This window comes from Electrona antarctica (assembly GCF_951216825.1).
Source record: "Electrona antarctica genome assembly, chromosome: 3".
Lineage (NCBI taxonomy): Eukaryota > Metazoa > Chordata > Actinopteri > Myctophiformes > Myctophidae > Electrona > Electrona antarctica.
In genome coordinates, this window is record NC_136808.1 from 5,268,955 (window position 1) to 5,282,827 (window position 13,873).

At 41.7% G+C, this 13,873-nt stretch overlaps 1 protein-coding gene across 1 annotated transcript; it reads right to left on the bottom strand.

Moving 5' to 3' along the window:
• Positions 1 to 776: 776 nt before the first annotated feature.
• Positions 777 to 9,310, bottom strand: LOC306920629 (E3 ubiquitin-protein ligase TRIM39-like). The gene is made up of 2 exons (XM_079497438.1): positions 8,757 to 9,310; positions 777 to 2,604 (listed from the first exon to the last, which is right to left on the bottom strand). The coding sequence occupies exons 1-2, from the start codon at positions 9,286 to 9,288 to the stop codon at positions 1,004 to 1,006; spliced, it is 2,133 nt and encodes a 710-aa protein (XP_079353564.1). The 5' UTR covers positions 9,289 to 9,310; the 3' UTR covers positions 777 to 1,003.
• Between the last annotated feature and the right edge of the window lie 4,563 nt (positions 9,311 to 13,873).

Here is a 13,873-nt window from a genome sequence, read left to right on the forward strand (position 1 = left end):
TGTAGAGGTAGCAGGACTGGTGTCAAGCCTGAACATCGTCAAGACATTGACAGACTAATTGTTCATTGTGAACACATTTGTCTCATTCATAATTTCCTCATTACCGCAACTACAGTTAGAGAAGCCCTTCTATTCTGTCAAAATCAGATAACTTGAAGGATTTGATAATCCCTCATATACACATATATAAACATTTACTGTATACTCAACTGGTGTGTTCAGTTGAAATAAACCAAATGGGAACAGTGAAAGATCAAAATGCGTTCCGTGTTTTCAGTTTAACGTATCACACTGGAAAGAGTATACACGTGTGTGGAAATGAAGCCAAGCAAATTTGACAATAACATTGGTTGGAATCTACGTGTTAAGGAGGACTGATTAGGACTTCCATCAATTCACTGAAAGAAAAACGCTGTTAAATTAAAAGCTGTGTTTCAGAATGCTAAATTAGTTTGAAGCATGTATACTGTATGTGAATGTTGGGTACAATACTGGCTGATAAAAGATAGGGCCCAATATGGACCGTTTTGCATAATGTTTGGACATTCGAGTGTTTAAAATCAAAGTTATTTATAAAGTAACTTCCAAATGTTGCTGTCGGGTGTAAACCTTCCATGTCCAACACAGTTCCTGAAGATTGTAAAATAGCGAAAATACAATCTACAAGCTCACGTCTCACCTGGAGCTTGTAGAGCGTCTATTTTCACTGTTCAACCAGTACAGCACCTCAAAATTCACAAAACTGAACGTGAATAACACTTCACACCACAAAGAAGTCATTTTAACAAAATGAGTCTTTATTAATCACATTAAAAATAAATATTGCATCAATCTATTACAGTGCTTCAACCACAGTTGTCTGAGTAATATTTAGTTAACTCTATTGAATATTATATATAATATCATAATATGTCTTTGTGTAAAAATCAACACAAAAGAAGCTCACAATAATCCACTCCCTTCTAGGACACTCAAAAGCATGACAGTGATACAAAAAGTGTTTTCATTTTTGCTTAACAGGAGAGATGATCAGAGGAGAAGCTTTCTCATCACCATCAGGAATGAGCGGTGAGAAAAATGGGAAAAAGATTCTCTTATCATATATCAAATCTTTGCAGTAGAGAAGAGCCCTGGTTGCAACATCATAAAAGGAGACCTGCTGTTCCTCATAATCCAAAAACACACCAATCTTCTGGACATCGATTTTGACAGAGTGGGGTGTCAAAATCGAAGTATTCTTCGCTGAGTAGTTTCCTCCATTAACCACCTGCAACAACCTGGCCATTGAAAACGCAGACAGACGACTATTTTTTCGGCTGATGTCCTGAGGAACCACCCCGATGGTCCACGCAGTCTGCCCTTTAAGCTGAACCTCATAATAAACTTTCCCCGAAGAAAAGCCCTCTTTTCCCAGCACACAGAGAACTGTTTCAAATCTCTCTGTCTTGTCAGGAAGAATCTTCTTCACGTTTCCATATTTCACTTGCTTCCCGTCCAAAGACAGGATGAGGTTGGGGTGAGCTGTGTCAGGGTCCAGAGTCACATCTACTGCATACTGCTGCTGGATCTTCTTCAGCATGACTTCGGGGAGCTTCTCCATTTCTCCATCCAGTGTCTCCTGCAGCTGAGCGATAGCTGTGCGTATATTCTTCACACTCACCTCACAGGACAGCTTAACCTGACTCAACGTGCTCAGGTGTGCTACTCTGTAGCGAGACGGGAAGCTCTGCAGAAGGTGGAGGTGGTCCTCAGTGTGCGAGAGCTGCTCCAGCTCAGTGCTTTTCCTCTGGAGCTCAGTGACCTCTTCCTCCAGCTTTCTGATGAGGCCCTCGGCCTCGCGCGTTGCCGATCGGGACTTCAACTCTATCACCTCGATGAGCTCGGCCTCTGTTCTCTTAATGGAAGACACCAGAGCGGCGCAGACCTGAACGGTGTCCGCTTTTTCATTCTCTGCCATTATATTGTTCTTCTCTACTGTGACTCTGAACTGCTGAATCTTTTCCTGTCGCTCCCGGATCATCTTCTCTAGCTCAGCCTTTTTCTCGTCACACTGCGGTCGCTTCTGTTCATACTCTACCTCTATCGGGACCGTGTCGTGATCTTTATGATCTGTCTTCAAACATGTGACGCAAATGCACTTTTTGTCTCTTCTACAGAAGATCTCCAGCATCCTGCCGTGTACTTTACACAGCTTTACACGCTTGTGCGTCTTCAATGATGCAACTTTATGATGAGGCTCCAGATGCGTCTCACAATAAGAGGCCACACATGACAGGCAGCTCTTCACGGCTTTAATCTTGGTGTCAGAGCAGAAATCACAGGACACCTCCTCTGGGATGGGAATGGGAACATCTAGTTTAGACTTCTTGAAATAAGCGGCCATCTCAGAGATTATCTTGTTGACACCAAGATCTGGTCTCGGGTCAAAAGTTTTTTTACACATGGGACAGTTGCAGACGTAATTGCTGTCCCAGTACTTTGTGATGCAGGCTTTGCAGAAGCTGTGTCCACACGGAGTAGTTAGAGGCTGACTGAAGAGATCCAGACAGATGGAGCAGAGAAAATTGTCCTCTGACATTGCACTGGTGCTGGCAGAGGCCATAGCTGTAGGAGGAGAGGAGAGGAGATGTTTTATTAACCCAAATATATCATAGTGAAAAACATACATTTTGTAATAGTGACTGTAAAGCACTCTGAACACAAACTAAATGGCTGCCATATACTGTAAATGTAGAACATAAGATGTGCTGAACTCACGATTAAAGTAAGTTATTATTATTATTATCATTATATTATAAGGAGGAAGAAGAGGATAGAGGGGATATTTTATTAAACCAGAGATGTCAGGGGACTGCTCTTAAGTCAGAACTCCTGTCATACCTAAACGTTTTAAGATTGACTGTAAAGTCCTTGTCTTAAGTGAAAAAAAAAGATTGACTGTAAAGCACTCCGAACACAAGCTGCATGGCTGCCATATACTGTAAAGGTAGAAAATAAGATGTGCTGAACTCACAATTATAGTTGGAAAGTGAGTGTTGTTGAATTCTTAAAGTATTTTATAAGAATTATAGACAAGGAAAGCACTTCCCAGTTTACTGTTGAATTCCATTATTTTGTGTTTACTGGCTTTCCATTCGTTGATAAGGTGTAAAGACAGTAACACATTGCATTATTAATCTGTATATTTCATATAGTAGCCTACTCGGGCTTCGAATCCACTCTCCTGGCCAAGACAAAAGTGTGTGTATGTGTGCATGCGCACGCTTGTTTGTTTGTTTCTGTGCGTGTGTGTGTTTCTGTGCGTGTGTGTGTGTGTGTGTGTGTGTGTGTGTGTGTGTGTGTGTGTGTGTGCGTGTATTCTTGCATGCGTGTGTCTGTCAGAACCTTTTACCTAATAATACAAATTATACTAATAATAATCTATTACTAATACTTATACAGTAGGCTACGTTAACACGCCATATTAATTCACATTCATTTGCCTATAAACTATGAGATGCAATTATTTTTCAAACGGTCGAAATTAGCATCAAGAATGATCGGAAAAACAGATGAGGAATGGGTAGCCCTAGCTATGGTCCATAGCCCCAATGCTAAGAGGGCAGGAGGAGGGCAGCGCAGAATAATCCTCATAAACGACTACGGTAACTTTGATAAAAGTTTCGGGTATTAAATCGTTTGATTTTAATTCCTTACCTCAATGATTTCGAAGCGGGAGGCAGCAGGAGTAGGACAGAGACAAACCAACGTACAAATCGCACAGCTGCAGCTGCTTAGTGCTTTCATCACTAATCAGCGCATTGGTCACAGGTGCGGTCCAAGCCAGTGTGTGTGTGCGTGCGTGCGTGCGTGCGTGCGTGCGTCCATGCGTGTGGATGATGTTAAATAAATAAACACATACAAGCAAAGAAAGAAAGAAAGAAAGAAAGAGTGTGTAGTCTGGGTTGTATGTGTGTGGGTCAAGCACTTTTGGGGGATTTACAGTCTGTAACCTAAAGTATGTATTTGTGCATATTTGTATAACCACTGCTGTAGCCTAAATACAGAGGAGGGGCCCACATATACCGGTATGCATTGATTCAACATTTCATTTTTAGTAAATTGTCGATTGATGCATGGTCTCTCTGTCCAGTTCCCAACTAAAGGGCCCCTGATGAGAGTCAATTAAGGCCACTGGGAGGGCTTAATAATAATAATAATAATACCTGGGATTTATATAGCATTTTTTTTACCCAAAGTAAAAGAGAGCTTAACTTTATTTGTCCTTGATCAGGGCAGTTTTGAAGGCAGGGAGGGGGTGAGCATCTCTGATGCATTTGGGGAGTGCATTCCAGAGGGAGGGGGCAGCCACAGAGAAGGCCCTGTCACCCCAGGTTCAGCGCATGGTCTTGGGGACCCCGAGTAGGCCGGCATCACTGCATGGACCTGAGGTAACGGCGGGATGAGGATAAGTGGCTGGTAGGAGGTCAGAGGTAGGGGGAGACATGTTGTGTAGTGCAGTGTGAAGTGTGGTGAGGAGCATTTTGAGAAGTGAATTATTTGTGCTACTGTGCCAGTTTTGGACAGATTTGGTCTTTAGATCAAATCCACTTTTGTTTCCAGTCCAATACAGGACTCCAATAAACCTCTTCATACACAGTATTACACACTAGTACAGCCAGGCTGACAGGCCAATTTCACCATCTGTCTTTTCCCCAGTCAGCCTATATGCAACATGTATATGTTTGGGCATGTGGCCAAGCATAAAATACCTTTACTATGGTGATTTATAAAAATAATTTATGAGTCATTCCACGGAACCCGTACGATATGTGTGGTCCCTCTGACCTTTTCAGGTGTATTTCATCGATTGAGTCACCAAAATATATTTTTAAACGTTTTTTATCATCAATTTAAATGTTCCCTTTAATAGTGTTAAAATCACGCATTTTATCTTCATATCAGAACTTATTTTGCTTTCTATTAGACACCCCCCATTTTGTAAACTTGGGACATAAACAAGATATGACTATTAAAAATGTACAAAAATCCATACATTGTGCCATCACATATAAATCTATCTGTGCTTTATTGCTGGTCATGTTTATTTTTTTAAATAAATACATGATTAATCATTAAAATAGCATTATAGAGCTCTGTCCTCCAGTCGCATGCCGTTACACAAGTCATTCTCCCCTCCATAACAATAATGAACTGGCCCTTTAGTGACATAAGCACAAGGAATTATGGCATTCTACAAGTCTTTTGCACAAAATAATAATAACTAGGAAAAGTGCCCTTCTGGGCACAGGTCTCCACCAGGAGGATAGGAGTGTGAGTGTGATGTTTGGCAAAATGTTTAGGAGCAATATAAACGTGTGTGTGCGCGTGCGTACATGCGTGCGTGTGACGTGGCTTGGCCTGTTGTAGCGCCACCATGAGGCTGATTTGAAAACTGTCAAGTGGCATTTCTTCCAAAGCCTAGTGGGAATATGCATGCAGTTTCACCACAATCGGACAATCGGCGATTTGTACAAAATGGGTACAAAGCGGGCTACTACTAAGTTTAGAAGCCAATCGTAGCCAATGAGGGTGGATTATGAGAAATCAAACAAACCCGTCTTGATCACATGACTATGGAGAGCATGTGTACCGATTTGCGTGAAATTTGGATAAAATCGGAAGGAGTAATATTAGAAAATGTGTTTTACATATGTCGGCCTCCTGGTGGCGCTATAAAGAGCAGATGTGAAAAATTCCAGGCAAAGGTTTTTCCTTGGCCTCTAGGGAGTTGGCATACAAAGTAATCCACAGATCCGTGCAGTTAGAGGTAAAAACACTTTTTTGCCAGTTATAGCGCCACCATGAGGCTGAGTTGAAAATGTTCATGTGGCATTTCTTCCTCGGCCTAGTGGGAATGTGTGTGCACAATTTCACGGAAATCACACGATGTGTTCATGATTTGCACTCCTGCTTGCTTTGGAAGCCAATCTTAGCCAATCAGGATGGAGTCTGAGAAATCTGAAAGACCCGTTTCGTTGAATGGCTCTAGAGAGACTGTGTACCAATTTGCGTGATGTTTGGACAAAATCTGTAGGTGTACTGTCCAAAAACTTGTTTTGCACAAAGCGGCCTCCTGGTGGCGCTCTAACAGGCCGTTCTGGAAATTTTTGGGCAGAGGTTCATCGTTGGCATCCAGGGAGTGTGTGTGCAAAATTTGGCATCGACCGGGTTAACGGTGCCGGAGATTAGCTGATCACAGACGGACACACGGACGGACGGACACACGGACGGACAAACGGACGGACGGACGGACGGAGTGCAAAACATACTCTACAAAAACATACTCTCTCCCCATGCCTTCGGCCTGGTGGAGACAATAATAACTAGAAGTGGCGGCTGGTGACTTTTGTCCTAGAGAGGGCGCTATAAAAATATCAAGAAAACATGCACTATAGGTATCATCACATTCAATGGAAGGCTTTTAAAAATTAAAAATAAACATGGCATTGCCAAACATGGCTAATTTCATGTAGATTGAGGCTACAGTTTTCTTGTTGTTCCATTATGAAAATGAATTATTATCTTTACCTGGCTCCATGTGGCTCATCATTCATGTTTTTCTAGCGTCTATGGTGACTGTTCTGTCCTTTGTCTATATAGAAGTGTCTATTTGTACGTCTCTAAATGTTTTTGATGATTTGAACATGGTGGACCCTATTGGAAACAAGTGTAATGCTTAATTGGGTCGTCCACTCACAGTTAACAGCCTTTGTATTGAGTTTGTGCTAGAAATGTACTGTAATTCTGCAAACTGTTAATACATTTTTCAATCAATCAATCAAAAACTGTGTGTTAAACTATATGTCAAACTGTGTTGTGATGTTTATGCTGCCCCCAAGTGGTTTGTGGTGTGAATAACATTGATCGCACACATTTTGCGACCCAGTGGCTTCCTATCGTTTGTATTGAAGACATGTGGACCGCAATGCATTACTCTTCAGTGCTGAGAGTCAAGGGCTACAGATGAAGGCCGGTCGTGGATAGTTGGCACAGCCGGACAGCCAATGAAACGAAGGCTTGCCTTTGTTGTGTGACGGTTCCCTATATTATGATGTGTGTATATATATTACTCTTAGGTTGTCTGGTTTTGGTATATGTTGGGTTTACCCTATAGTAACCTCTGTTCTTTTTATCCAATAGGATTGGGGAGCAGAGGCTGAGCACTCATGATGATCAGCCTAAGTGGCTCGCACCTGGGCCCGGGTGTCGACGCCCTATAAATGCCTGCTTCCCCAGTCCTTCCAGAGTTCTGTTCTTTCATTTGCCTCCTGCACCTTCTCCACCATGCACACTTTTCAACATTTCTGTTAATACATACAACACGCACCCACATACATTTCACTCATGCATACACGCACTACACCACTGAATACTGACCTCCACACTTCATCTGTTTATTCCTGATTTATCGTTTGATTACCTATTACTTTGATTACTGGTTTAATTAATAAATTCTATTTTCTTTGGTAAACTGCGTCTCCCCGGTTTTTTGTTGTGTATCTTGGCACCCCCTAGGCCAGGTACATAACAAAATGGGGGCTCTGTCCGCTTGAATTTTGAATAGTTGTGCAGTAAGTTTGGAGAGTCAAGTGACTCGCCCTTCTGCCTCTTTTGTAATGCGCTGCGGTAGTCAATTGGCAAATTAGCCTTGATTAATGGCTCGTCTGCACCGTGGTTTTGTGAATTGAGTGAAATCATTTGGGAACCATTCCGGGGGTTTCCTTGTCCATGTGGTCAACACTACAGTCCGGTGAGTACAAAGCGATGTTTACTTCAGCGTACACGCTTGTGTGCTCGGACTTTGGGAGATGCAGTTGATTTGTTTGATTATTTGAATTTGTTAAAGACATTTGGTTATTTTGCAATTAGAATTTGATTAAGTTTTGTGCTAGTGGGGAGAAGTTTGCCGGGCTGGTTTTGTCTTTTGTATGGTTATGAGTGTCCCTGTTAGGTGCGTTTAGCTTCTGGGGATAGAAAATAGCTCGCTGGGTCTAGACCGGGGGGTGGTTTAGGTGCAAGGTGCGGCTGTAGCGGCTGTGCGTACGCACGGTCGTCTCGGGGGCACAGCTGAGAGGTGCATGCGGGTCGCCAGTTTCTGGTTGCCCTCCCTGCCTCTCGGTATCAGCTAGGCCTTTGCGGTGGCCTTCAGTGCATAAATACCTTCCGCAAACCGGCATGAAGACGGGTGGAGTTAGCTTGGGGATTAAATAGTCTAGAGGGGCACTTGTAATTTGTTTTGTGTTTTAACCAGCTGGGGGACTGTCTGAGCGCACATAGCCAGGATGGTTACGCTAGAGGCATTTGTGGCTTGTCCTTCTGAAGAGCTGTTAATGCAATGCACCAAAGACCAACTAATGAAAATAGCAGACCATTATAAAATTAAACTTGATTCAAATGACAAGACAAAGGAATCCGTACAAGGGGTGTTGAGGCACCATTTGTTTGAAGAGAAGGAGTTTGCAGAGCCAGAGAAGGTGTCTCCTCCGTTGAACGCTGCATCGGCGGTGCCTACAGTAATGATGTCAGGGACAGGTTTAACTTTTGAACAACAAAAAGAGTTGATGATCATGCAGGCTGACCAGGAAAGAGCGAGGTTAGATGTGTCGTGTATTTTCTAATGAATGAACCAAAATTTAAGTCTATTTTCAACTATAGTCTGTACGGTTAAGCAGCTGGGTTTGAAGTCAATTTAGACTGTTCCCACTGAAAGGGGCTATTGTGCGGTCGCTTCTGTTCATACTCTACCTCTATCGGGACCGTGTCGTGATCTTTATGATCTGTCTTCAAACATGTGACGCAAATGCACTTTTTGTCTCTTCTACAGAAGATCTCCAGCATCCTGCCGTGTACTTTACACAGCTTTACACGCTTGTGCGTCTTCAATGATGCAACTTTATGATGAGGCTCCAGATGCGTCTCACAATAAGAGGCCACACATGACAGGCAGCTCTTCACGGCTTTAATCTTGGTGTCAGAGCAGAAATCACAGGACACCTCCTCTGGGATGGGAATGGGAACATCTAGTTTAGACTTCTTGAAATAAGCGGCCATCTCAGAGATTATCTTGTTGACACCAAGATCTGGTCTCGGGTCAAAAGTTTTTTTACACATGGGACAGTTGCAGACGTAATTGCTGTCCCAGTACTTTGTGATGCAGGCTTTGCAGAAGCTGTGTCCACACGGAGTAGTTACAGGCTGACTGAAGAGATCCAGACAGATGGAGCAGAGAAAATTGTCCTCTGACATTGCACTGGTGCTGGCAGAGGCCATAGCTGTAGGAGGAGAGGAGAGGAGATGTTTTATTAACCCAAATATATCATAGTGAAAAACATACATTTTGTAATAGTGACTGTAAAGCACTCTGAACACAAACTAAATGGCTGCCATATACTGTAAATGTAGAACATAAGATGTGCTGAACTCACGATTAAAGTAAGTTATTATTATTATCATTATATTATAAGGAGGAAGAAGAGGATAGAGGGGATATTTTATTAAACCAGAGATGTCAGGGGACTGCTCTTAAGTCAGAACTCCTGTCATACCTAAACGTTTTAAGATTGACTGTAAAGTCCTTGTCTTTTCATCACTAAAAAATAAGTGAAAAAAAAAGATTGACTGTAAAGCACTCCGAACACAAGCTGCATGGCTGCCATATACTGTAAATGTAGAAAATAAGATGTGCTGAACTCACAATTATAGTTGGAAAGTGAGTGTTGTTGAATTCTTAAAGTATTTTATAAGAATTATAGACAAGGAAAGCACTTCCCAGTTTACTGTTGAATTCCCACTCAGACATTATTATTATGAATAGACTTAGAACTTAACAGAGGGTCCTGTTAATCTCCATATATCATGTTATAGGACTTTGGAAGCAGATACAGTATACAGTGCGTGCAATTATGTCAGGGGATACACAGTAAAACATTGTATACCTCTGATCCACCGGGGCGGCGGTGGATCAGAGGTAGAGTGGCTGGATGGTAACCGCAAGGCTGCCAGTCCAAACCCGGGCTCCCCCAGAGTTAGTGTCAAAGTGTCCCTGAGCAAGACTCTGAACCCCTAATTGCTCCTGATGTGCTGGTTGGTGCCTTGCATGGTTTCCGCCGCCATCGGTGTATGAATGTGCGTGTGAATGGGTGAATGTAATGCACAATCTATGTAAAGCGCCTTGGATAAAGGCGCTATATAAATGCACCATTTACCATTCATTGTTGTTGGGTTCTGTATTGAGGGGGTTCTGTACCATCCACAGAGCAACCCTGTGTGGATGGTAGCACCTGAGGGTGGGGTGTATAAAAGGCCGCTCTGTGTCAGTCTGTAAGTGTTGCAGATCAGTATTTCACTGTATATTATTTTCTCCACCAGGCTGAAGGCATGGGGAGAGAGTATGTTTTGCACTCCGTCTGTCCGTCCGCCCGCCCGTCTGTGAACAGCTAATCTCTGGCACCGTTAATCCAGTCGATGCCACATGCACATACTCCCTGGATGCCAACGATGAATGGCCTGTTATAGCGCCACCAGGAGGCCCACTTTTCAAAAACACATTTTGATTTTACTCCTCCAGATTCTGTCCAAAAATCCTGAAAATCGTTACACACTATCTCTATAGTCATGTGTTCAAGATGGATCTGTCCGATATTTCATATTCCATTATTCCATCCTAATTGGCTATAACATTCAAAGTTTTGCAGGATTGGCCCTTTTGAAACAAAAAGCCTCAAATCATGAACGCAGCGTGCAATTTACGTGAAATCTTTCACAGACTTTCCTACTAGGCTATCCCACCATTTTCACATTGGCCTGTTATAGCGCCACCAACAGGTGGATTTTTGCAAAACACATTTTTGGAACAAAATGCCTCAAATCATCCAATAGAGGGTATGCGCGTGACATCATCATACCCGGAAGTTATGCGGGAACGCCTACTGAGTGACAAAAAACGACTTTCTGGCCTTGTCAGCCCATACATCCACACAGAAAAGTCCTATTTGATTGCATTACATTACTTTAAACAACATTAAATTAACTTTGCCACTCGATTTGCCACTCGATCTGCCATTCACTTTATGCATGCGCATACCCTCTATTGCCATGATGGTGTAAGAACAAATGGTACCCTTTTCACATGGTTTCATCTTGGTTTGGAACACATTTTCATTCTAACAAATGCTGCCATTATGATACATCTACACACTTTATATTACTTGTTATTTTTTTATTTAATCTCTGTATGAGATGGAATAAACATCTTGAAAATGATCAAACCTGAACTTATCTCCCCTCCAACGGAGAACAAACAAGATCTTCTCAGAACAATGTCCCGATAATTTACAGCAAATAACTCATTGAACAGTAATGTACTATAGTCGAGCAGGGAAATAGAGGAATAAGAGGAATGCATGGTATGTTACATTTAAGTAATCTAAGTATATCATCTTTCATTAAGTAAAAACTAGGTGTTCAACTGCATGAAAAGTAAATACTTTCTAATCAATACATTTCAAACACCACAGGGTATTCAACATTGTGACAACAAATAATGTATATACGGTAGGCCAGTGATTCTCACACTGGTCACCCCCGTAATTTCCGTAAATAACGTTTTTGTCATTAACTGTACGTAAATATGTTAACCTTTCCCCCCAAAGTACAAGTAATACAAGGAAAACTGGAGAGAATGTTTGCATTAAAGGACAGGCGTTTAACCACATAAACCCCAGCATTATATTCTGGGGGGGAACATTCACCACAAATATCAGATCTACAAGCTCAACGCGCTATGAGCTTGTAGATCTGCTATTTTTTTATGAAAAGACTTGGTGTAGGCCTACTGTAGACTGAAAAAGAACGCAAACTGGTGATGGTGATGATGATGATGCTGATGATAGGAGGAAGAATGGGGAGACCAGCAGCCACAGGCATAGCAGGCTAATCCATTTTGGGCGGGAACCCCTTTTGGTGTTAGCATTATGTTATGCTTTAGCTATTGAAAAATAGCAGATCTACAAGCTCATAGCGCGCCACCAAGTGGCGCGCTAAGAGCTTGTAGATCTGCTATTTTTGAAAAATCGAAGAACCACTGACATAGAAACATAGCTTTTTCAGAAAACTGTCAGGATGTAGAAGACATTTTTTGAATCTGATCTCAGGTCATAATGGGTTTAATACCCTGTAGGACCAACGCAAGATACTGCCTCCCTCTTGATCTGATCTAGATCTGCTATTTTCAGCAAATGTTTGCCAATATTATGATAATTATGCCCGATAAGGATGCTAATAGGGTTCATGTGATTAAGATTACCTTTGCAGAGTGGAACCCACAAACACATCTCTGCAGGCCCCCAAACAGAGTTCTCTGTCCCCTCTTCTGAACTGGACACTTCTCAACCTGTAAGAAATCAAACTGAGACCTACATTTACTGAAATATGTAAGGGTAATCCACTGTAAAAATGTAAAATACAAAAAGAAAAAACTGCTTTACTTTTACTGTATATAAAGACTGTGCCTGTTGGGCTGCTTTGAGGATGGCCTAGTTCCCGGCATCAGAGGGCCAAACCCCTGTGACATAATCTTCCATGTCCTTGTGTTGAGGGCTCCTATATATTCAGCTATTAGTGTAGATTTTCGTCATACACAAACATTAAATTCCCATTGACAATGAATGGATAATTTCATGTCAGTGTCTGAGCAAATAGGCATACTGGGCTCCATCTTGCGCCACCCCTTACTCATCCCTAAACGTATTTTTTACTATTTTAAAACATTTCAAAATAGTTCAACTAGCCAATCTACATTGACACGTTGTTAGCTTGCAGATCGGCTATTTGTACTATTTTAAAATGTTTTAAAATAGTAAAAAATGGCAAATAAGTTTAGAGATAAGGGGACGTAATGTTGACACGTCACTTACTGCTTGTTGCTTTGAACACAGCATGAGTGACACATACAATCCTCGTTTCATCTCATGGTCAGGTGGTTTAGGGGGGCCCAAGGGACCCAAGTTTGAGATTTACTGCCCTAGAGGAGCTGAAGAAAGATAACCATGAGTACCTGTAGAGGTAGCAGGACTGGTGTCAAGCCTGAACATCGTCAAGACATTGACAGACTAATTGTTCATTGTGAACACATTTGTCTCATTCATAATTTCCTCATTACCGCAACTACAGTTAGAGAAGCCCTTCTATTCTGTCAAAATCAGATAACTTGAAGGATTTGATAATCCCTCATATACACATATATAAACATTTACTGTATACTCAACTGGTGTGTTCAGTTGAAATAAACCAAATGGGAACAGTGAAAGATCAAAATGCGTTCCGTGTTTTCAGTTTAACGTATCACACTGGAAAGAGTATACACGTGTGTGGAAATGAAGCCAAGCAAATTTGACAATAACATTGGTTGGAATCTACGTGTTAAGGAGGACTGATTAGGACTTCCATCAATTCACTGAAAGAAAAACGCTGTTAAATTAAAAGCTGTGTTTCAGAATGCTAAATTAGTTTGAAGCATGTATACTGTATGTGAATGTTGGGCACAATACTGGCTGATAAAAGATAGGGCCCAATATGGACCGTTTTGCATAATGTTTGGACATTCGAGTGTTTAAAATCAAAGTTATTTATAAAGTAACTTCCAAATGTTGCTGTCGGGTGTAAACCTTCCATGTCCAACACAGTTCCTGAAGATTGTAAAATAGCGAAAATACAATCTACAAGCTCACGTCTCACCTGGAGCTTGTAGAGCGTCTATTTTCACTGTTCAACCAGTACAGCACCTCAAAATTCACAAAACTGAACGTGAATAACACTTCACACCACAAAGAAG